General features: G+C 38.1%; 1 protein-coding gene across 1 annotated transcript in view; it reads left to right on the top strand.

The window, feature by feature from the left end:
• Positions 1-23,218, top strand: part of LOC126282431 (uncharacterized) — a 105,713-nt gene that overhangs the window by 57,408 nt on the left and 25,087 nt on the right. The window contains exon 3 of the mRNA XM_049982088.1: positions 17,102-17,228. Within this exon, the coding sequence (XP_049838045.1) occupies positions 17,102-17,228 (127 nt within the window). The remainder of the gene's footprint in view (positions 1-17,101; positions 17,229-23,218) is intronic.

The following is a 23,218-nucleotide window of genomic DNA, read 5'->3' as shown; positions in this document are numbered from 1 at the left end:
GGTGAGTAGTTTTTGATTTTTATCTTTAGATATGTTACCTGTAACATTTCTTTCAGTCATAGTAACAGTTAAGTCATTTTATTTTGTGTCAGTTTGGAAGGCACAAGCAATATGCTTTTCTTTGTGGATTATTGCTATCACTTATGGTCCTAAATACAAATGCTGTTTTCTTTTTTTATCTTTTTGGAAATCAGTGATGACTTTGGATGGTGTGTCTTTTGCAGTGCACACTGTCTTCTGTGGTATATCTTTACTGTGTTATACCTTCCTCAGAACTGCCTTTGCTGTTAAATTAGTAAAGCCTTAATTTAGTTTTTCCTGTCTACAGATTGACTAACATGTATCTGGGTAATTGTCTGTCGCAGCTTTTTTTTCTTTTTCTTGGAAAGCAATTAGTGTGGCATAGAGTTGGTTGACAGATGTGGAAGTTGATTCATTATGTCGTCAAATTCTTCAGTATTGTAAATCTAGATATTTTACGTTCTGGATACACATAACGCATACATCAAGTTAACTCATGGAGTGTTCCTGTTTGGTTGGCTTCTGGATGAAATTTTGAGATTATGAATTGCTAGTTGTCATTTTTCTTTGTGAAATTGGTTGAAATTTGACTGTTCCATATCTGCTGGATGGCTTTCATTTCTCACACAATGTGCACATTCTCAATACTTTTTGAACTCAACTGTCCAGATTGTGAAAGTAGCAATATTCACTTAACTTCTCAGCATATTTTACAATAGCAAATTGCCACCATGCAATGTGTGTACAAAAATAGATTTTTCCGCTTCTTTAGGAATCTATACAAATTATTTCTCATTTTTTTCTACATTACATCTGCAAAAATACAAATTATTTGTCACTTTTTATATTACATTCGGAAAAAAAACACTTCATTTTCAAACATGTTCTGCATTCAGACCTATATATACATCCAGATAACTTAGTTCTTTGCTGTAGTATTTAATGGAGCTCCTTGTATTCTTTTTCTCAATCAATGATAGTATTTTTTACTTTAATGAATGAGCCTAATATAATTGTGTCATGTAATAATTTATAGTTCAACAAAGACCTTGGGACTCTATGAACTTTATACTTCTGTTTGATATCTGGCAAGATAAGAATGAAAATGTTTGAATGCCCAAACTGTGATGAAGCCTTCAAGTTCCATAAATAAACTTTTTCTCAAACTATTAACATTTGCCTTACAAAACCAATTGGGTTGTGTCTTCAGTCCTTGGTTCAAGCATAGACTTAAATTAAAGAAGCTTCAGTTCCAGCCCCCACAAAATTTTCATCATGTTTGGATGGCATAACATGTCAACTTCACTTTATTTTGATTGCCCCAGAATATTTTTGACCTTTTGATTCCTATTCAGAATTTTTCCTTTGTAAACTGTATAAACTGCACATAGCTTCACTTTTTAGGACATGATTTGTATGTAATAAATATGCTACCCAAGAAATTCTTTTATTTCTTTTTAGTTTGAGATATTGAAAAATTCGTTACCACCCTTACTTTATTTTCATTGGATCAAATTTACTTCTGGGATGATGACATGCACCAGAAAATTTAACTCCTGCTTATCAAATGTGGACATCTTTAAACTTGCTGTCTCGCTGCGTTTCCTAAAATCTTCTAGTATTCTTTTCAATAATTCCATTTTGCAGCTGCAATTAAAAATTAATCCACATATTATATATTTTATTAGTTTAAGAAAATCATGACTTGTTCCTGCAAGAATAAATCCCGTAAACTTCCTTGATTCCAGTTGTAGTAAAACATGCCAATATCAGAAACTTAAGTCAATATTTTTCAAATGTTGAACATCATAATTTTTTTACATTTATCTTTACAAATTCTCTGTGTTGTTCATATTGGTACCTACATCTACGTTTACCCTCTGCAGACCACTGTGAAGTGCACGGCAGGGGGTACTTTCCATTATTTTATCTATTAGGTCCTCTTCCATTCCACTTGCTTACAAAATTTTGGAAGAATGATTACTTGACCCTACCAGTATGAATGCATTTTCCATAACGTACATTACCAAGGGGAGAGAGGAAAGGTATTTTAGTCCACACTAAAAAAAAAAAAATATCTTTAAAAAAGGAAAATTTGTTAATTGTTGTTGAATTACATTAAACATATATTTTTTAAAAGGGTAATGATGTGTAAGTGGGTCCACAAACTGAAAATGTTGTTTATCATACTCTTAACAATACCAAGGCACTTTCAGTAGTGTGAATTACCATCTGTACTATGGCTACCACAAAAAAATTTAAAATGTGAATGTAATTAATTTTTATTAAGTTATATTCACAAAACTTTTTTTAAAAAAAATACTGGTATGTAGATAAAGTTATGAACCTGAAAATATAGAATATGACATTCAGTGGGAAAAGTGACTTTTACTACTAAAACTTACATTTTTGGTTTAACTAAAAAATGTAAATCATCTCTGGAATCTGGTAGAACAATTCATTAAAAACAATACCTTTTTCAAAATTTTAAAATCTAAAAACATTGACTAGATTATAATATTTCCAAAAGGTGGGTGTCAAGTACCCACCCTCCCGCCTGGTGATGTGAGAGTTAAATGCCTGTTGCATACTGCATACTGTAATTCATATAATGTTGTCGTCATAGTCCCTACAAGAATAATATGGAGAGGATTGTAGTATATTCCTATTTTCAGTCAAACCTCTGACGAACTTTACCACCCTGCTTTGTACACATTCAGTATTCTCTGTTAGTCATAATTTGTACGTGTTGCACACATTTGAGCAGTGTGTCTGCAGGCAATATTTTGTTGACTATGTCTTTTGTTGACTAGTGTCCTATTAATGAATAGAAGTTTGGCAACCACTTTATGTACAACTGAGCCTGTGTGAGTGTAACATTTAATATGCTAATAAACTGTTACACCCAGGTATTTGTATCAGTTGACTATTCCAAATGTGATTCATTAATATTTTTGTCATAGGATAATTGCTTTTTAATTTTTTTATTCATTTTCTGAAATCCATAGTTTGACTTTTCTGAACATTCAACCAAGTTGCCAATCTTTACACATTTTGATTTGTTAAGCGACATTACACAGCTCTTTTCAAACAGTGCTTCATCATAGATAACTGCATTAACTGCAGAAGTCTAAGATTTATATTAATATGGACAGCAAAATTATTGATACACAATATGAACAACAAGGTTCCTATCATGCTACATCCCCCTTATCAAGAAATCCTCTGCTCACTCACAAATTTTGCTTGGTACCCCATACTGTCACACTTCAATAATAAATGTGGATGTGATACTGAGTCAAGTGCCTTTCAAAAGTCAAGAAACACTGCATATATCTTATTTCATCTATTAATGCCTCATTACTATTTCTAGTTTCTACTCTTCCTCATTGTCTACTGACAACAAGAAGGAGACTCCAGCAAGAACTTTAACTTTCTTCCATAATTTTCCAATCAAGCAACTTTCATAATGCTGTTTAGAAATTGGTGTATTTCCTAACTACAAATGGCTGTTAGATGTTTGTACTCTTACATGTTTGTACCTAACACTTTAACAATATTCAGACCATTTTACACTTCCTGTGTTTCTTCCAGCCATGGTGTGTCATTTTCGCATCACTTTAGTTTGATTTTAATAATTCAGTTTTCAACTATTCTTCATCTATATAAATCAAGTAACTAACTTTAGAAGACATGTAAGAAATCTGGTTGTGAATATAAAAGAGGGAAACACCCAGAAGGTGTACACGATCAAAGACAGAGCCATGTGCGACAGCACCCACGTGATTTACCAACTGACCTGCCTACACTGTGAAGCTTTCTATGTGGGAATGACCAGCAACAAACTGTCCATTCGCATGAATGGACACAGGCAGACAGTGTTTGTTGGTAATGAGGATCACCCTGTGGCTAAACATCCCTTGGTGCACGGCCAGGACATCTTGGCACAGTGTTACACTGTCCGGGTTATCTGGATACTTCCCACTGACACCAACCTATCAGAACTCCAGATATGGGAACTTGTCCTTCAATATATCCTCTCTTCCTGTTACCCACCAGGCCTCTCTGTACTTCCGTCTCGACTGACATCTCTACCCAAACTCTTTGCCTTTACATATGTCTGCTTGTGTCCGTTATGTGCAGATGGATATGTGTGTGTGTGTGTGTGTGTGTGTGTGTGTCTGTGTGTGTGTGTGTGTGTGTATACCTGTTCCTTTTCCCCCGCAAGGTAAGTCTTTCCGCTCCCTGGATTGGAATGACTCCTTACCCTCTTCCTTAAAACCCACATCCTTTCGTCTTTCCCTCTCCTTCCTTCTTTCCTCACGAAGCAACCATGGGTTGCGAAAGCTTGAAATTTGTGTGTGTGTTTGTGTTTGTTATTGTTTCTATCAATGTACCTACGCTTTCATTTGGTAAGTTACAGAATCTTTGTTTTTAGATATATAAATCTGGTTGTGACATATTTATGTCCCAATATTTTACTTTTTAAAATATATTTCAATGATTCTGTATTTGTCATTGATGCAGTTCATAGCTCCTACTGAATTCCTTGTGGTCAGTATTTCCTAAGAAGAATTTTTCAAATTCTTGGTATGTTTGATAATTTTCAGCTGCTTCAGTAGCTGACAGTGCTGTGTCTCTTTGTATGTAACCACATAAGAAATATATCTACTAGTAACCTGTCCATCATCTAGGCCAAATATGACAAAATGGTCATACAAATGCAGCTGGATGTACATGTTTCTTGAGTGGTTTGAATATGTTCAAATGTCTATTTCACAGTGTGCTATTTTCCAGCAAACATGTTACAAAAGCGGCTGTGCCCAACACTGCTCGTAGTTAGTACTGATAAAAACCCCTGGCAATTCTGTGTTGCTCTTTCATTGGTTCTCACTTATGGCTGGAATTATTTGGTTATTTAGGAATGAACAAGTTTTTCACAGATAAAAGAAAAAATACTTGTGTATTAGAAGTCTATAGTACAACACTTAACAGTGATAATAAATTTCCATTGCAGCAAAGAATACAAAACAATGTGTGTCTGATGAGACAGAGATATTTAAATGTCATTGAAGTTATTAAATGAAACTGTTCACAATGCAAATCACTCTCCCTTATTTAATAACTTACACACTCTCATATTTTTGCACCAGTGTCTTAGTCAGGCAGCAAATAATGGTTCATTAATAAATCTGCAGCCTGATTTTCTGTATCTACTCTTGAAATGGTAATTTCACCCAGCTGTAACTAATTCTCGAAAAAAGAAGTGACTTGAACAGATTATTCATTGTCCATTGTAGGCAAGGTTTCGAAGCCTTCAACTCGTAAAGTTCAGTTAAAATCTCTTCATCCAGACCATTTCTCATGCTGCTTTGCTAGCTGCTATAACTTCAGCTAGTGTAACATAAGTGCAACTGAAGTTTGTCACTGACTCATGCCACTGGCAGGTGCACTAAAGTATAGGTAGAGAACACCTGAGGTAGATCTCCCAGACCCTAAATCACCTCCACGAATGGCAACACTATAACATTCAAGTAAGTCCATAATCATATTGGCCCCTGAAATTGTGAAAAATTCTTTTTACCCTTATTACATCAAGCTCTGTTGGATTTTCAAGACACCTTGATATAACTCTAACATCATATGGTATGTCTTGTCTTGTCCTACACATCAGACACCTCAAGGATCCAAATGCTTGTCTGTAAGGATATTCAGTGTTGAAAGGGTTCTCTTCCATGCTGTTGTCCTTGATAATTGAGTTGTTACAGCTCTGCAGTCACTCATGGCAAAGTGCTCCAAAAACTTCTTGATGTTGTGTGACTGACTAACTTGAATTTACCCATCTTCTTTTCTATCTATTTACAAGCCTAAGAAATATGATGCTGACTTTGATTCTATTTTGAATTCTCTTTCAAGATCTCCAATAAATTCCTTAAGTTCACTGTCATTATTTGCCACAATCAATAAGTCATCAACATAGAGTACAAAGAAAATCTTATAAGAACATTTATGTCTCATAAACAGGCAGGATCAATTTCACTTCCCGTAAGTCCTAATTCAATTACATAAGTAGTGAATCTCTCATTCCAGCAGAGAGGTGCCTGTTTCAGGCCATATAAGCTTTCCCTTAATTGACAAGGTTTTCTAGAACCATCCTTATAACCTCCAGGTTGTGTAATAAATACCATTTCCTTCAGGCTACACATAAAGAAAGGCAGTAGTCACATCTATTTGTGTAACACACCTTCTGTTTGGCTGTGATGGTGAGTAATGTTTGAATAGTTGACATCTTTGCCACACAGCTGAAAGTTTCTTCATTATCAGTACCTTTCTGTGAGAAATTGCTCTTATAACCAATCTTGATTTGAATCTGTCAACTGATCCATTAGCCTCATCTTCAGTTTATAGATCTACTTACACTGAATTGCCCTCTTTCCAGGTGGTAACTCTGCCAAAGTCCAAGCTCCATTTTCTTGATGTGCTGCCATTTCTTCATCCAATGCTGCTTTTCAATCATCTGTTCGACTTGAATTTGTGGCGCCACAATAAGATTCTGGGTCCTCAAAGGTCATTAACTGCGTTACATAATCTTGAAGTCTTTTTGGACGTTTTAGTGTTAAATGTTCATGCAGTTGTGGCCTAATTCTTCCATCATATGGTTGTTTTAATCTCTCTTCAGTTTCATCTGTAAATCATCATTATTATCGAACTCATTTTGTTCTTAAAAAATTTGAAATTACTTTGCCATGCTCCATTAATCATACACTTTGTACAGTCAAGTGGTGGTTATATCTTTCAGAAATTTTTGTATGATTGTGGCTCCATACAAAAGTAAAATCATTTTGTTCTAATTTCTCTTCTCTTTCATCCTGTAAATCGTCATAATTGTCAAACTCACTTTCTCTTGGAAAATTAAAATTCACTTTGCTCTTAATTTTGTAGGATGACTCTTGCGACTTCCGATGAAGGAGATCAAAATTCACAGAAACTACTGAAATTTCCTTTTGCATAATTTACTCTTCAAACATAACATCCCACGATCCAATCACCATCATGGTCGTAGCCAATCAGGATCCCTTTTTCTGCTTTTCGATCCATTTCCATCCTTAATTGTTTTGGAATCTGGACATGACATTTATACTCTATCATACATAGGTGCTTCATGTCAGGCTTCTGTCAATACCATGTTTTGTATGGAGATATTCATAAAATATTGGAAGGTTCTGTACAATTCCGGGTGTATGCTGAAGAATTTATCATTTCAGCCCAAAATGACTGAGGAATGTTTCCATGAGCATGCATGATAGCCCTCACCATTCCAGCAGGAGTACGATTTTCTCTTTCACTGTATCCATTTTGCTGTGGAGTGTATTGCATAGTAAAATGTTGGATTATGCTCTCATAGTAAAATGTTGGATTATGCCCTCCTTCTATAAAGTCTGCCTTGTCTGTTTATTGTTGAACTCTTCTCCGTTATCACTTAAGAGGTTTTTAATTGTATGCCCAGCACTCATTGCATCAGTTATAAACTGTCTTAGTTTATTAGGAATTTCTGATTTTTCCCTGATGAAGTAAACTGCTCTAAATTTACTGTAATCCTTTTTTAACAACATACAAAGTAGCAATACCCATAACTGGACTTTTTCAAAAGGACCATGACATATGCGAGAATCAGCTCTCCCAGTTCAGAAGCTCTCTTACGGATGCCAAATGGAAGCTGATGTCCTACCATAAATATAGTCTTCAGAGAGCTTAGAGTCCAGTTCCATGTTTGTGCCTAAGATCTTGGAGATTAACAACTTGACATGTCACTGAGTTTGATGTCCAAAGCTTTCAAGGTACAATTGTGATAAATTTTATTGACTGATTTCATTTCCTTCCGGAGGAAATCTTCTCATCATTAATTTAAACAGTCTTCCATAATAATAATGAAAGTCTATCTAGTTTACGACTTCACCAATTTTAAAATGACACCTTTCTGTTATGGACAAAAACGTATTTTTTGTATTTTTGTCTTGAGCTGCGCTGCTACAATGCACAACAGTTTCTTTTTAATTCTTAGTGTGTACAATACATCACTCACAGTGGTTTTGTGGCACTTTCATTCACTGCTGCTTCCATTTCTATTGTGCCCTTGCCAACAGCATCAACGTTACCACTGTATGCTGATGTAACTGTATGTGTCATAGAAAATGGTTAAAATATCTTGAAAAAATTTCCAGTATTGGTGATATGACTTGTACAAACCAGCTATGAGTAACTTGTACAAACCGGCAATGAATATCACACTCAGATGACATAACAACAAATGTTTCAGCAAAGAGAACCATGTTCATATTTGAAGTTCAGCAGCTTCCAACACATCACTGTTCTGAGGCTTTTGTGGTCCATCACATTCAATCCACTTCCAGAATTTTTTGATAACATGATTTGATTTCTTACAGTAATAACAGACAACTTTCTTTTTCTGCTGTGGTTGTTTAGAAGACTTTTTCAATGAGTTTCTTGAGATGTAAAATCTCCTCCTTAACTCGACAAAGCTTTCTCATGTGCACAAAGTTGAGTTGTCACATTATCAACACCTATCACTTTTCGACATAAGCATCCAACATGATTTAAATGAAAATGCTCATCTGGTAGCGTGCCTAAAATTTTAGTGATCAGAAATAAATCAGGTAATTCTGAATTATTTTTGTGAATCTGTGGCCATTTCCTGCTTCAAATCATTCCACACATTTTTCAGCTTTGATATATGAGTTTCTACATCACCACTAGAATTTTTCATATGTCAAAAAATCATAAACAAAGGCCATAAAGTTTATCTTCAGAAACATCATCAAATAATTTATGCAATTCTGCCAATACTTTTTGATGCATTATTTTCTGAATGTTTTTTCTGTCATATTCATGGTCAATTCAATTGAAGCTTTGCTGTCAGTCTTAAGACAATTATTTAGTGTGTTCTTATATTTCGCTTTTGAGCAGTAGCATCTTCTGCATATTCTATAGATTTAACTAACCTACCTTCAATAACATCAAGCAGTCCAAGAATACTACTTAGACAGACATTTGCATTGTATTTCCATGTATTCCAATTTGGTTGCCCTTCCAGTAAACCAATTGTTGTATACATAGTTCCGCGTAGTCAGCGCGTACACAACTTTCGCACTAGTGCGCGCCCCGCTAGTACAACAACCGTCTCCTCACTACAAGAGGGCGCTGTCTTAGAGACGGACCAAATTCTGCTTCTGCCGATCTGCATATTAATATGTAACGCAGCCAATGAGATTGCTGCTAATGTAGAACCTTTTCTCCTCACGGATCACCCTCGTGCAGTGATATCTGAATGCTTGAGGTATTACAACGAATGTATAGACCTCTGATGAGAGAGTCTACATTAGTCTGCAGTCTGCGCCTAATAAGATTATCATATTCCCGTACATAGCCATGAAGAGAAATGTATAGACACTTTGTCAAGTATCAGAGATATGTAAGAATAAGATTAACGTACCAAGACCAAAGGAACTTCAGATTGTCAATTGTAAATAACATCCAGAACAAAGTGAAGTTATTTTTACGCTTGTTATTATTTTAATAAATGTGTGTGAAAATTAATCAAGTTCTGTTTAAAGTTGGTCACCGTCAATCTGCTACTCAGCGTGCAAGTGGCATTTCTATCGACTGACCTAACGACAGAAGATAAACACGCCACAATAAGACCACTAGACATTATGCTGACACTCGCCTACTTTGTTAGAGCGACAAGTCAAATAATCTGATGGTGTGTGTACTGAAGGTCTTACAGTACGCACACCACACCAACTTCAATCCAAAAGTTACACTAACATACAAAAGTCACAATATGCAAATTTCAAAATTTACACTTCATTTACGTGTGAAATTTACAACTTGTGTTTAATCAGTTTCTTTAAACAGTTAAACAGTAGCACATCTGGGCCCATAACCTGTTTTTCAAAGATTAAAAAAAAACACAATGCTTAATTAGAGGTCTACGAACAATGCTCAACAACAATAATAAATTTCCATTATGACAAAGAATCCAAAACAATCCGTGTCTGGGAAGACAAATATATTTAAATGTCATTGAAGTTATTAAATAAAACTGTTCATAATGCAAAACTTTAACAGAAATTTTGCCAGTTTCTGGGAAACATTAGTGGTGTTGTGACATTCCACATATTTTGTACATTTTATTTGCTAATGTTATTTTCATTTATTGGTACACTATAGTTGACAGGAATAACTCGCCTTCTTGAGCAGCAAATTAGAGTGCTATAATGATGAGCAAAAGGTGGTCTCATGTGCGGAACTCAGGCAGCAAGTCTGGCCATGCTGTGTGGTAATGCATTAGGTCAGTGTTATGAGGACCTATGAGTAAACTGTAAGAGTGGAGCCTAGTCATGGATTCTGAATGATGGTGGCCCACCAACATAATGGAGCAACCAGTCCAATCACAGGCCTCTCCTACTGTAAGGTAAAAGGGGATAATATGGAGCTCTTTCAAGTAGTTAGTAATTTAAATTTAAAGCATGGCAGCAGGATTAATATGTTGGGCACAATAGACGAGTAAATACTTGTTTTGTGTTTTGATGGGCATTGTAGTTCCGTTGCATAGTGTTTTGTCTTTTGATGCAACGAGTTACAAAACTGTGGTGATAAATGTGTATAAAATTTTATAATGTATTTAGGTTTAAGTATTTAAATCTTATAAAAATTGTAAACGAATTGTGTACATGTTTAGGTATTATTTTGACTAATGTAGTGTCACGTGACCCAACTCAGGACTGTGGATATGAGCGGGAAAATTGGGGTCTTTGGCCTTTGGTCATTGTTGTGGTAAGTTGGGAGTGGCAAAGTGCCTGAGTGTAAGCATGGACGCCAGTGTATGTGAAGGAACCACATGAAAGTGTGTAGGTGCGAGACAATAAACAGTGTATGAATTGCACCAATTATTATTATTATTTATACAGATCAGATTTATTAGTGAACTTAAAAATGCATGGCCACAAGGTTAAAGTGTTTCTTTTGAATAAATAAGTTTCAGTCTGAACATGTATACTTCAGTTCACTGTTGTTCAAAAGCTAGCCAATATATGACTCAATAGTAGGGGTGCAAATGCAACTGTTCACTACCAACCTCCTTTGCACATGAGCCATGTGAAAAATAGGTAGTGAACAAGCCTGAGTATACTTTCACTACTCAATAAAATGGAGGGATGTGTGAAAGCAGCCATGTTATATGCAGCTATTGTGCAGTTACTATACAACATTCTATGTGGCTCTGAAAATTAATCACCTGTCTGCTCGCATGAATGGCCACCTCTGAACTGTGGCAAACCACAAACTTGACCATCCCTGTGCTGGATGTACAGTGCTTCACAACACTAATGATTTCAACAGCTGCTTCACTATGTGAGCTATTTGGATACTCCCTCCCAAAACAAGTTTCTCTGAACTATGCAGATAATAATTCTCTCTCCAGCATAGCTTGCACTCTTGCAACCCCTTTGGCATAAGCTTCAATTAACTTGTTTCTCACTGCCTCACACCGCCTTTCCCCTTCTCTCTTCTTACCATCCACATCACTCATTTCCTGTCCAGATCTTGTACTGTCTTCTCCAACTACTCCCCCTCCCCCAATCCATGTAGGCATTCCTTCACTCCCCCTCTCCCTCCTCCCTTTTCCCTCCTCTCCCTTTCTCTCTTCCCTCCTTGTCTCCTTCAACATTTCCATCTACCTCTCCTTTCATCCCCTCCACCTACCTCTCCTTTCATCCCCTCCCATCCCCCCTAAATTTTCTTCCTCTCATGTCTTATATGCTCTACCCTCTAAACTCCTCTCACCTTTTTGTGCAGCCAACCCACTGCCCACCAGCATCTGCCCATACAACAGCTCTCGATAATTGATAATCAATAATCAGCCTCACTGGGACTGCGGGAGTGTACATTTATGTGTCTGTGTGTTTGTGTGTCTGAATGTTTCTATTTTTACTAGAAAAAGAGCAAGAACTTGAAATCTAGTGTGAATGTTGTTTTCTGTTACATGTTTCTGTGCACCACACATCAATCTGATATAGGAGAGTGGTGACCTTTCCCTTATTTATTTTCCATCCAGGAATTTTGATAATTTTTTTACTTTTACAGCCACAATTTTGTGACCTTCTACCATTGTTCCTATTATTTTCTGTGAACATCTACCTTCTCTATGATTTTGCTAGTTTTAGCTACATATCGGATTTCACCGGTTCTGTGAGTCTTCCTTTAATGCTGCTAAATGAAAGTGGATCAATTGATTAAAATCTATAGAGTTCTCTCTCTCTCTCTCTCTCTCTCTCTCTCTATCTCTATATATATATATATATATATATATATATATATATATATATATATATATATATATATGTCCCTCCTGCCCACAATAAAGATAACTTCATCCATTATGTACAATAATTCTACTTGTTCTAACACATGAATCTGCAAGGCAGTAGTACTATTATGGAAATCTTTGTTACCCTATAAAGTTAATCTTAGGGACATGACTCAGTGTATTTATTACACTTGAACAAGATGTTACTTGTGTTGATGTAATTTAAACAATTACAGTTTCAAATGGTGGAAATTTATTTGTATACTGGCATTTTATGACTGTGGAGTTTAGTACAAAATAGCAGCTGCGTGTATGCACCTTTCATCTGACAAATAAGGAAGCTTCTGAGATGAATGCTGTATTGTCGGGTATCATACTATGGACCTGGAGCTCACTGTAGTGTCTAGTTGTAAAATATGATTCACTACCAAGACCTTGTGATAAAAATTTCTTTCTGTATAACCAGTTCTGGTCAACAGATGATCATGTTTCACAAAGTATTTACAAAAGCATACAAGGTGATGTAAAAACAATGCCATCAAATGGTATAAAATCCATGATTGATTGTTGTTGTCAAGTATTAATATGAATTAAGTTGCCGATAGCAAAAGTACCAGACATGGCTCTTCTTCATATTTTTCTATTATGAGAGGAGGCACTCCACATAAGCCATCTGCAAAGATAGAATAGTTTTCATTATATTAGGCAACCCACACAGATCAGTAACAGTACAGTTGTAGTCCTCTATTTTATGTAACCTTATTCAGTTCTGTATTTTTTTTACGTGTAGGCCCCCATTGCTATAAATGGCCTAGATAACAGGGAATATATAATGTTTATCTTTTTCTTTGTTCTAGTCATATATCTGAAGATGGTCTGTCTGGTAATAACAGATTATAAATTATAAATTATTCATCATCATTATCATTTAAGACTGATTATGCCTTTCAGCATTCAGTCTGGAGCATAGCCCCACCTTATTAAATTCCTCCATGATCCCCTATTCAGTGCTAACATTGGTGCCTCTTCTGATGTTAAACCTATTACTTCAAAACCATTCTTAACCGAATCCAGGTACCTTCTCCTTGGTCTGCCCTGACTCCTCCTACCCTCTACTGCTGAACCCGTGAGTCTCTCGGGTAACCTTGCTTCTCCCATGCATGTAACATGACCCCACCATCTAAGCCTGTTCACCCTGACTGCTACATCTATAGAGTTCATTTCCAGTTTTTCTTTGATTTCCTCATTGTGGACACCCTCCTGCCATTGTTCCCATCTACTAGTACCTGCAATCATCCTAGCTACTTTCATATCCATAACCTCAACCTTGTTGATAAGGTAACCTGAATCCACCCAGTTTTTCGCTGCCATACAACAAAGTTGGTCGAAAGATTGAACGGTGCACAGATAACTTAGTCTTGGTACTGACTTCCTTCTTGCAGAAGAGAGTAGGTCGTAGCTGAGCGCTCACTGAATTAGCTTTGCTACACCTTGCTTCCAGTTCTTTCACTATGTTGCCATCCTGTGAGAATATTCATCCTAAGTACTTGAAACTGTCCACCTGCTCTAACTTTGTTCCTCCTATTTGGCACTCAATCCGTTTATATTTCTTTCCCACTGACATTACTTTCGTTTTGGAGATGCTAATATTCATACCATAGTCCTTACATTTCTGATCTAGCTCTGAAATATTACTTTGCAAACTTTCAATCGAATCTGCCATCACAACTAAGTCATTTGCATATGCAAGACTGCTTATTTTGTGTTCACATATCTTAATCTCACCCAGCCAGTCTATTGTTTTCAACATATGATCCATAAATAATATGAACAACAGTAGAGACATGTTGGAGCCTTGTCTTACCCCTGAAACTACTCTGAACCATGAACTCAATTTACCGTCAACTCTAACTGCTGCCTGACTGTCCATGTAAAGACCTTTAATTGCTTGCAAAAGTTTGCCTCCTATTGCATAATCTCGTAGAACAGACAATAACTTCATCCTAGGAACCCGGTCATATGCCTTTTCTAGATCTATAAAGCATAGATACAATTCCCTGTTCCACTCATAACACTTCTCCATTATTTGCCGTAAGCTAAAGATCTGCTCCTGACAACCTCTAAGAAGCATAAACCCACACTGATTTTCATACAATTAGTCCTCAACTAATACTCGCACTTTCCTTTCAACAATACCTGAGAAGATTTTACCCACAATGCTGATTAAAGAGATACCTCTGTAGTTGTTACAATCTTTTCTGTTTCCATGTTTAAAGATTGGTGTGATTACTGCTTTTGTACAGTCTGATGGAACCTGTACCAACTTCCATGCCATTTCAATTATCCTGTGTAGCCATTTAAGACCGGCCATTCCACTGTATTTGATGAGTTCCGACTTAAATTCGTCCACCCCAGCTGCTTTATTGCACTGCAATCTATTGACCATTTTCTCCACTTCCTCAAATGTGATCATATTTCCATCATCATTCCTATCCATTCTACCTCAAAATCTGAAACATTACTGATCATATTTTCACCTACATTGAGCAACTCTTCAAAATATTCCCTCCATCTGCTCAAGTCTCCACAGGATTCACCAGCAGTTTTCCTGACCTGTCCAAAATACTTGTCATTTCCTTCTTACCTCCCTTTCGAAGACTGCTAATTACACTCCAGAATGGTTTTCCAGCAGCTTGATCCATAGTCTCCAACCTGTTTCCAAAGTCTTCCCAAGATTTCTTCTTGGATGCTGCAATTATCTGTTTGGCTTTGTTTCTTTCTTCAACATAACTTCCTCTGTCTACCTGAGTTCTAGTATGTAACCATTTTTGATACGCCTTCTTTTTCCTTTTACAAGCTGCCTTGACTGTGTCATTCCACCAAGCTATTTGCTTCATCCTACCTTCACACACTACTGTTCCAAGACATTCTTTAGCCACTTCTAGTACTGTGTTCCTGTACCTTGTCCATTCCTTTTCCAATGACTGTAATTGAGTACATTCAATTAACTGGTCCCTTTCTGAGATCGCTGTTATGTACTTGTGCCTGATTTCCTTATCCTGAAGTTTCTCCACTCTTATCCTCCTACATATGGACCTGACCTCATGCACTTTCGGCCTCACAATCCCAATTTCACTGCAGATTAAATAATGATCAGCGTCATCAAACGATCCCCTGAATACACGTGTGTCCCTCACAGCCTTCCTGAATTCCTGATCTGTTATTATATAGTCAATGACAGATCTGATTCCCCTGCCTTCCCAAGTATACCGGTGAAAGTTCTTATGTTTAAAAAAGGGGTTTGTGATTACTAAGCCGATACTGGCACAGAAATCCAAGAGTTGTTTCCCGCTCCTGTTGGCCTCCATATCCTCTCCAAATTTACCAGTAACCTTTTCATACCCATCTGTTTGGATTCCAATCCTGGCATTAAAATCACCCATGAACAGAACACTGTCCTTGTCCTTTACTCTGACAACTACATCACTGAGTGCCTCATAAGAACTATCCATCTGATCTTGATCTGTCCCTTCACAATGCGAATATACTGACACAATCCTAATTTTCTTGCTAGACACTGTCAAATCTATCCACATCAGTCATTCGTTTACATACCTTACTGCAACTACGCTGGGTTCCATTTATTTCCTGATGTAAAGCCCTACATCCCATTGTGCTATTCCTGCTTTGACTCCTGACAGGTAGACCTTGTATTCTCCCACTTCCTCTTCTTTCTCACCCCTTACCCAAATGTCACTAACAGCTAAAACGTCCAGCCCCATCTTACTTGCAGCCTCTGCCAGCTCTACCTTCTTCCCAGAGTACCCCCCATTGATATTAATAGCTCCCCTTCCCATTACCACTTGTTTGCCAAGTTGTATTTTAGGTGTCCCTGTTTTGTCAGTTAGAGGTGGGACTCCGTCACCTCCAAAGGTCCGAGGCATTTTGCTCTGATTGTTGCCAGCATCATATTTAAAGTACCAGGGAAGCAGGTTGCTAGCCTTACTTGCCCCGAGTCCCATTGGGTTTTACCCCTAACAGCTGAGGGACTAACCGGTGGATTTGGTAGTCTTTGCCGTATGAGCACAAAGGTGACCACGACTCAGAATATGTCCGAGATGCCCAGCCTTATTCCAAAGTAACTGGTATCCAAACTGTCGGGACCACTTACTTGGCCACTCATACGTTGCCTGTGGTTCATGAAGTAGGACATGACTACAGGAACCCACACCATGAACCACAATATAGATTATTTCATTAATGAAATAAAAAATCTTTAGTTTCAAACATATTTTTAAATTTATGTATATTTTGATCCATTCTTGATTCAGCAGCCAAGAAATAGACATTCCTCTTGCTGTTAGTATAATGTTAATAGTCATTACTGCATATCATGCTTGTTAGTTTGATACTACCATTAGTAGATTACATTCATTTGACACAATTCACAAATTCATTTTGATACATTTAGATTTCTGTTCTTGACTCATTAGCTGAATACTATACATCATCCATGCTGGTAAGTATATTATTAGTAGCCTTCTCTATGTATCATGTTTGTTGGTATGATGCTACCATTAGTATATTAGATTCACTTGACACAGTCCACAAAAGCATGTCACTTTCATGGACATATCGCCAGATCTGTAGAGAATATCTTTTTAAGTTGTTACGTGCATTTCTTTTCTTCAGGAAACGTTTGCAGATGCTGTTTATGAAATGAACAGGAAAAGCACTGCAGCTATGAGCAAAGGAAGCACAGTTCCTTCAGAAACTCAACTAACTGCACCAGCAGAGAATACAGCAAAATCTACAGGAAGTGAGCTCATCACCTTTTATTCTACTTGCAAAGATCTCAGTAGCTACTGTTTGTAACTGTCCCAGGAAATGGTGCCTTAAATCAGAGCAAGATTTTACAGGACTGGTATAAACACAGTTATTTGGAAGAAAACATCAATTCTTAGATTTCATCTTTAGCTGTTGTAGAAAATGTTGACTAAATGGTGGAACGGTTTACAAAATCTATAGGTTATTTCTGCAAACAAATGTGCAATTGATTTTACCACAATTCAGTAAATATTATGACTTTAGAACTGTACAGAAACATGTGCTTTGAAACTAGAGACTTTATGAAATTGATTGTCATTAAAAAAACTTGTTTTTATGATTTATGGTATGATTCTCTGGAGACAGCTGCATATACGAAGTATGGTATTTCTTCATGACGAACAAGATGTTTCACAGTTTAAAGACACTGGAATCCCCGTTAACTAGTTTAGATCACTAATGAACATAAAATGCATGACAAAATCCAAAAATATATGAAAACTTGCCAGACTTCAGAATTTTACAGAAAGAAAAAAAAATCATGGAATACAGGACCCAGGACTGACTGACCTACACTGAGGCTAAGAGGAAATTTGGAAGGTTCCATCCCATGCACATGACATCATCCTATGCTGCTGCTATAACTACTGTTCCACCCTCATCCGTTGTGCCACTTACAGTTGGCTCCCAGTGCAGTTGGACTCCACTTGTCGCCTTGATGGAAACTACAGCACATGGACTGGTCTTCTGTGTATGCTGCTATTAATGTAAACTCCAAATTTAATATATTTATCAACGAGATTACAAGTATTTTTGAAGAAACATTTCCTAAAAAGTTAATTAGAGAAAATCTGTATAAATCAGATCACAGGCCTTGGGTTACTAAGGGCATCAAAATTTCCTGTAGAACAAAAAGGGAGCTTTATGCAGGAGCCAAGACATCAGATGATTCACATAAGATTAAGCATTACAAATTGTACAGTAAAATTCTTAACAAAACCATACAGGCATCAAAGAACATGTTCATAAAGGCAGAAATTGATAACTCGAACAATAAAGTAAAAGCTATTTGGAATTTTGTAAAGAAGGAAACGGGGAAAAGTGCAGTTCACAGTGAAAATATTCAAATAAAAACTCAGGATCATATTGCTAGTGATCCAAAAACAGTTGCTGATATGTTCAACAAACATTTTTTAACAGTAACAGAACAAATTGGATTGCAAGGCTCCATAAATCAAGCCATTAGTTTTCTGCAAGCCAGCGTACCTGGCACAGTACCACAAATCAAAATAACAACAGTCACTATTCCAGAAATTGAAAGAATAATTAGATCCCTGAAAAGTAAAAACTCCACTGGAGTTGACAACATATCTAGCAAATTATTAAAATACTGCCGTGGCCACTTAAGTAGAATCCTTTGCCACATTTTTGATGCATCACTTAAGTAAGGAAAAGGGCCCGAAAGACTTAAGTATGCAGTTGTGAAACCTCTGTATAAAAAGGGAGATAAGGCAGATACTGCTAACTATCGGCCAGTCTCACTACTGACGAGTTTTTCTAAGGTTTTAGAGAAACTAATGCATGGCAGGATTGTTAATCACCTCATTGAATTATAAGATCATCACTAAAAGTCAGTTTGGATTTCAGAAGGGGTTATCAACAGAAGATGCAATATTTGCATTTGCATTTGCTGCCAATGTTTTGGAGTCCATCAACAAAAAGATGAAGATAGTTGGAATATTTTGTGACCTCTCAAAAGCGTTTGACTGTGTCACTTACCAAATACTTTTGCATAAAGCTTCATATCTAGGCATAAGTGGGGCACCAGGGAAGTGGCTCCATTCTTATCTTTCAAACAGAAAACAGAAAGTTGTACGGGATAGTCAAGAAGGTGCATCAGCATCATCAGAATGGGGAACAATCACCTGTGGAGTGCCTCAAGGCTCCATTCTGGGCCCCCTACTTTTTATTATTTTTATTAATGATCTTCCTCTATGTACAGATTTTTGTAAATTCACCATCTTTGCTGATGACACTACGCTACTGGTTGATAACTCAGTGGATGAACTTGATGTGACAGCTAATAAAGTTTTTAGTGATATTGTGAACTGGTTTAATGTAAATGGTCTTTCTATTAATCACAGTAAAAAAAAAAACTATGTCCAGTTTCAGACAGTCTCAAAAGAAGATGAACAAGAACAAAAACTAGGTGACATGCAGATAGCTAAGGTCGATAGTACAAAGTACCTTCGCTTACATATAGATAGCAAACTAAACTGGTCAAACCACATCTTGGATCTCTGCAAAAGGCTGAATTTGGCAACTTATGCTTTACGCATTATCTGCTCTTACAGAAATACGGAAACCAGTAAATCATCTTATTATGGTTATTTTCAGCCATTATGGCATATGGAATCATATTCTGGGGAAATCAGCCACTTGCTAGGAAAGTGCTATCTGCACAGAAAAGATCCATCAGAATCATGAGTGGAGCCCACCTGAGAGCCACATGCAGAAATCTTTTTAAAGAACTTCAAATCTTCACATCCATTGCACAATATATATTCTCCTTGATGTGTTTCATAAGGAAAAAAAAAAGCCCCTCTTCAAACCTAATAGTGTTTATCATAATCATGATACTAGAAGAAAAGATGATATCCATTATGAGCATGCAAACCTGAGTAAGGTACAGAAGGGGGTCCACTTCAGTGGTTGTAAGATTTTTAATGCCCTCCCTTCACAAATTAAGTGTTTAGTAGATGATGAGTTCTCATTTAAGAAAAGCTTAAGGCAGTTCCTATTGCAAAGGTCATTTTATACTACAGAAGAGTTCCCGAATCACGATGAATAGTACCCTAGTACCTGTACGGATAAGTTTCAGATACATTTCCCACTCTTCATTTGTGATCCTGTATATCTATTACTTGTAAACATCTTAAGTTTTCAGTAGTATATTTTCTGTATGTACGTGTATAGAGTCTGTAATACTTAACTTTGTAACATTTATTTTTTGTGATTTTAGTTTGTAATGTTAATCTAAGCCATATAATTTTAATATGAATAATAGCAATACTTACAAAATACCATAAAAAGTTTGTAAAACTGACACGTTCCATATCCTGTGATGTATGCACAACATGGATCACCGGAACACGAAATAAATAAATAATTAAATAAAATAAAAATAAATAAACCTTTCCTACTTCTGGGAAACTCCTTGTGGGGTGGCAGCATGCTTACTGGCCAAGGTAGAGAGGTTGAAACTTTACTGTCTCAGTCAACCTCTGCCTCCTAAATACTGGGGCTCCTACACATTGCACTATGGTTTGTGGTACTTATTCGGCCATTGATTTATCACTTTGAAGCCCAGGACTTCTCCCATCTGTCCACTGGAGAGTCTACGATGACTTGTGTGATAGTGACCATTTCCCCATCTTCCTGTCACTCCCTCAGCATCATGCCCATGGGCGTCTACCCAGATGGGCTCTAAACATGGCAGACTGGGACACCTCTGGTGTCACCCCAGTAAAAGACAATACCTTGCTTGTCACCGGAAATTGCTGAGGCCATTAAAGAGCATTCGCAGGTTCTAAAACAACATAAGCAGCACCCTTCCCTGGAGCACCTAGTAGCTTTTAAATGGCTGCGTGCTTGCATTCACCAGCTTGTAAAAAGATGGAAACAGGAGTGTTGGGGTGTTGGGGGAGGTACGTCTTGACCATTGGGTGCCATATGTCACCTTCCCAAGTCTGGGCAAAGATCGGACGTGTTTCTGGGTACCAGACACCATCCGGTGTCCCTGACGTTAACATCAATGGTTTGTTATCTACTGACGCAAACACAATTGCCGAGCATTTTGCTGAGCACTGTGCTCGAGCCTCTGCATTGTAAAATCACTCTCTGCCCTTTTGCACCCTCAAATGGCAGATGGAAGGGAAGTCCTCTCTTTCAATAATTGCCACAGTGAACCTTGTAATGCCCCGTTTACAGAGTGGGAGCTCCTCAGCGTCCTTGCACATTGCCCCAACACAGCTCCTGGGCCAGTTTGGTTCCACAGTCAGATATTTAAACATTTCTTGTCCGACTACAACTGACATGTCCTCGTCATCTTCTACCAGATCTGGTGCGATTGCATCTTTCCATCTCTCCATCTCCATGGTGGGAGAACATCATCATTCCTGTACTCAAACCCAGTAAAAATCTGCTTGATGTCGATAGCTACCTGCCAATCAGCCTCACCATTGTTCTTTGTAAGCTGCCAGAACGTATTTGGTGTCAGCAGTTGGAGTCACATGGCCTACTGGCTCCATACCAGGGTGGTTTCTGCCAGGGTCACTCTATCACTGATAATTTCGTGCTCCTCCAGCCTACCATCTGAACAGCCTTTTCCAGATTTGAAAACCTGGTTGCTGTCTTTTTCAGCTAACAAAAAGCTTACAACACAACCTGGCGACATCATATCCTTGCCACAGTATGTGATGGGGTCTCCAGGGCCTGCTCCCAATTTTTATTCATAATTTCCTGTCTCTCCATACTATCCATATCCAAGGTGGTGCCTCCCATAGTTCCCCCCATATCCAGGAGAATGGGGTCCCGCAGGGCTCTATATTGAGTGTATCTCAATTTTTAGTGGTCATTAATGGCCTAGCAGCAGCTGTAGGGCCGGCTGTCTCTCCTTCTCTGTATGCTGATGACTTCTTAATTTTGTACTGCTGCTCCAGCACTCGTGTTGTTGAGTGGCTCCTACAGGGTGCCATCCACAAGGCGCAGTCATGGACTCTAGCTCATGGTTTCCAGTTTTCAGCCACAAAGTCATGTGTCATGTACTTCTGTTGGAGTCATACTGTTCATCCGGAACCAGAACTTTACCTTAATGACAATTTGTGCACTGTAGTGGAGACATATCGATTCTTAGGACTGGTTTCAACACCCAATTGACTTGGCTATCTCACCTTCGTCAGCTTAAGCAGAAGTGCTGGCAGCGCATCAATGCCCTCTGCTACCTGAGGAACTCCAACTGGGGTGCAGATCACTCTATGCTGCTGCAGCTCCACAGAGATCTTGTTCAATCCCACCTTGACTATGGGAGTCTGCTTTATAGTTCAGCAGCGCCCTCAGCATTGTGATTCCTCAACCCAGTGCACTACTGCGGCATTCGCCTAGTGACGGGAGCTATTAGAACGAGTCTGGTGTCCAGCATCCTGGTGGAGGCTGGAGTCCCTCCATTGCAGATCCGACATGCACAACTGCTCACCAGTTATGTTGCACACATTCGTAGTTCTCATGAGCATCTGAATTACCATCTCCTTTTCCCACCCATGGCGTTTCATCTCCTGCATCGGTGACCCAGGTCAGGGCTTACGATTGTGCTTTATGTCCACTCCCTCCTGTCCGAACTGGAGTCCTTCCCTTGACCACCTCTGCTCGAGGTCCATTCCAGTACACCTCCATGGTGTAAACCTTGGCTGAAGCTTTGCCTGGACCTTTCACATGGCTCTAAGAACTCAGTTAACCCTGCGGCTCTCCACTGCTACTTCTCTCGATTGTCGATATGCACTGGGGACATGAAATGGTTTACACCGAAAGCTCATTGACTGACGGTCATGTTGGCTTTGCATATGCTCATGGATGACACATTGCACAGCACTCCTTGCCAGAGGGCTGCAGTGTTTTCACTGCAGAGCTGGTGGCTATATCTCGTGCTCTCGTGCACATCTGTTCGTGCCCTGGCGAGTCGTTTCTTTTGTGTACTGACTCCTTGAGCAACCTACAAGCTATCAACTAGTGCTACCCTCATCATCCATTGGTAAGTGACCATCCAGGAGTCCATCTATGCTCTGGAATTGCCAAGCTGTTCAGTGGTATTTGTCTGGACCCCGAGACACATTGGAAACCCAGGAAATGAACTAGCTGACTGGCCGGCCAAACAGGTTACGCGGAAACTGCTCTTGGAGATCGGCATTCCTGTAACTGACCTGCATT

The sequence above is a fragment of the Schistocerca gregaria genome, chromosome 7 (assembly GCF_023897955.1).
Source record: "Schistocerca gregaria isolate iqSchGreg1 chromosome 7, iqSchGreg1.2, whole genome shotgun sequence".
Taxonomy (NCBI): Eukaryota; Metazoa; Arthropoda; class Insecta; order Orthoptera; family Acrididae; genus Schistocerca; species Schistocerca gregaria.
This window is presented reverse-complemented; position numbering and strand designations above follow the sequence as displayed.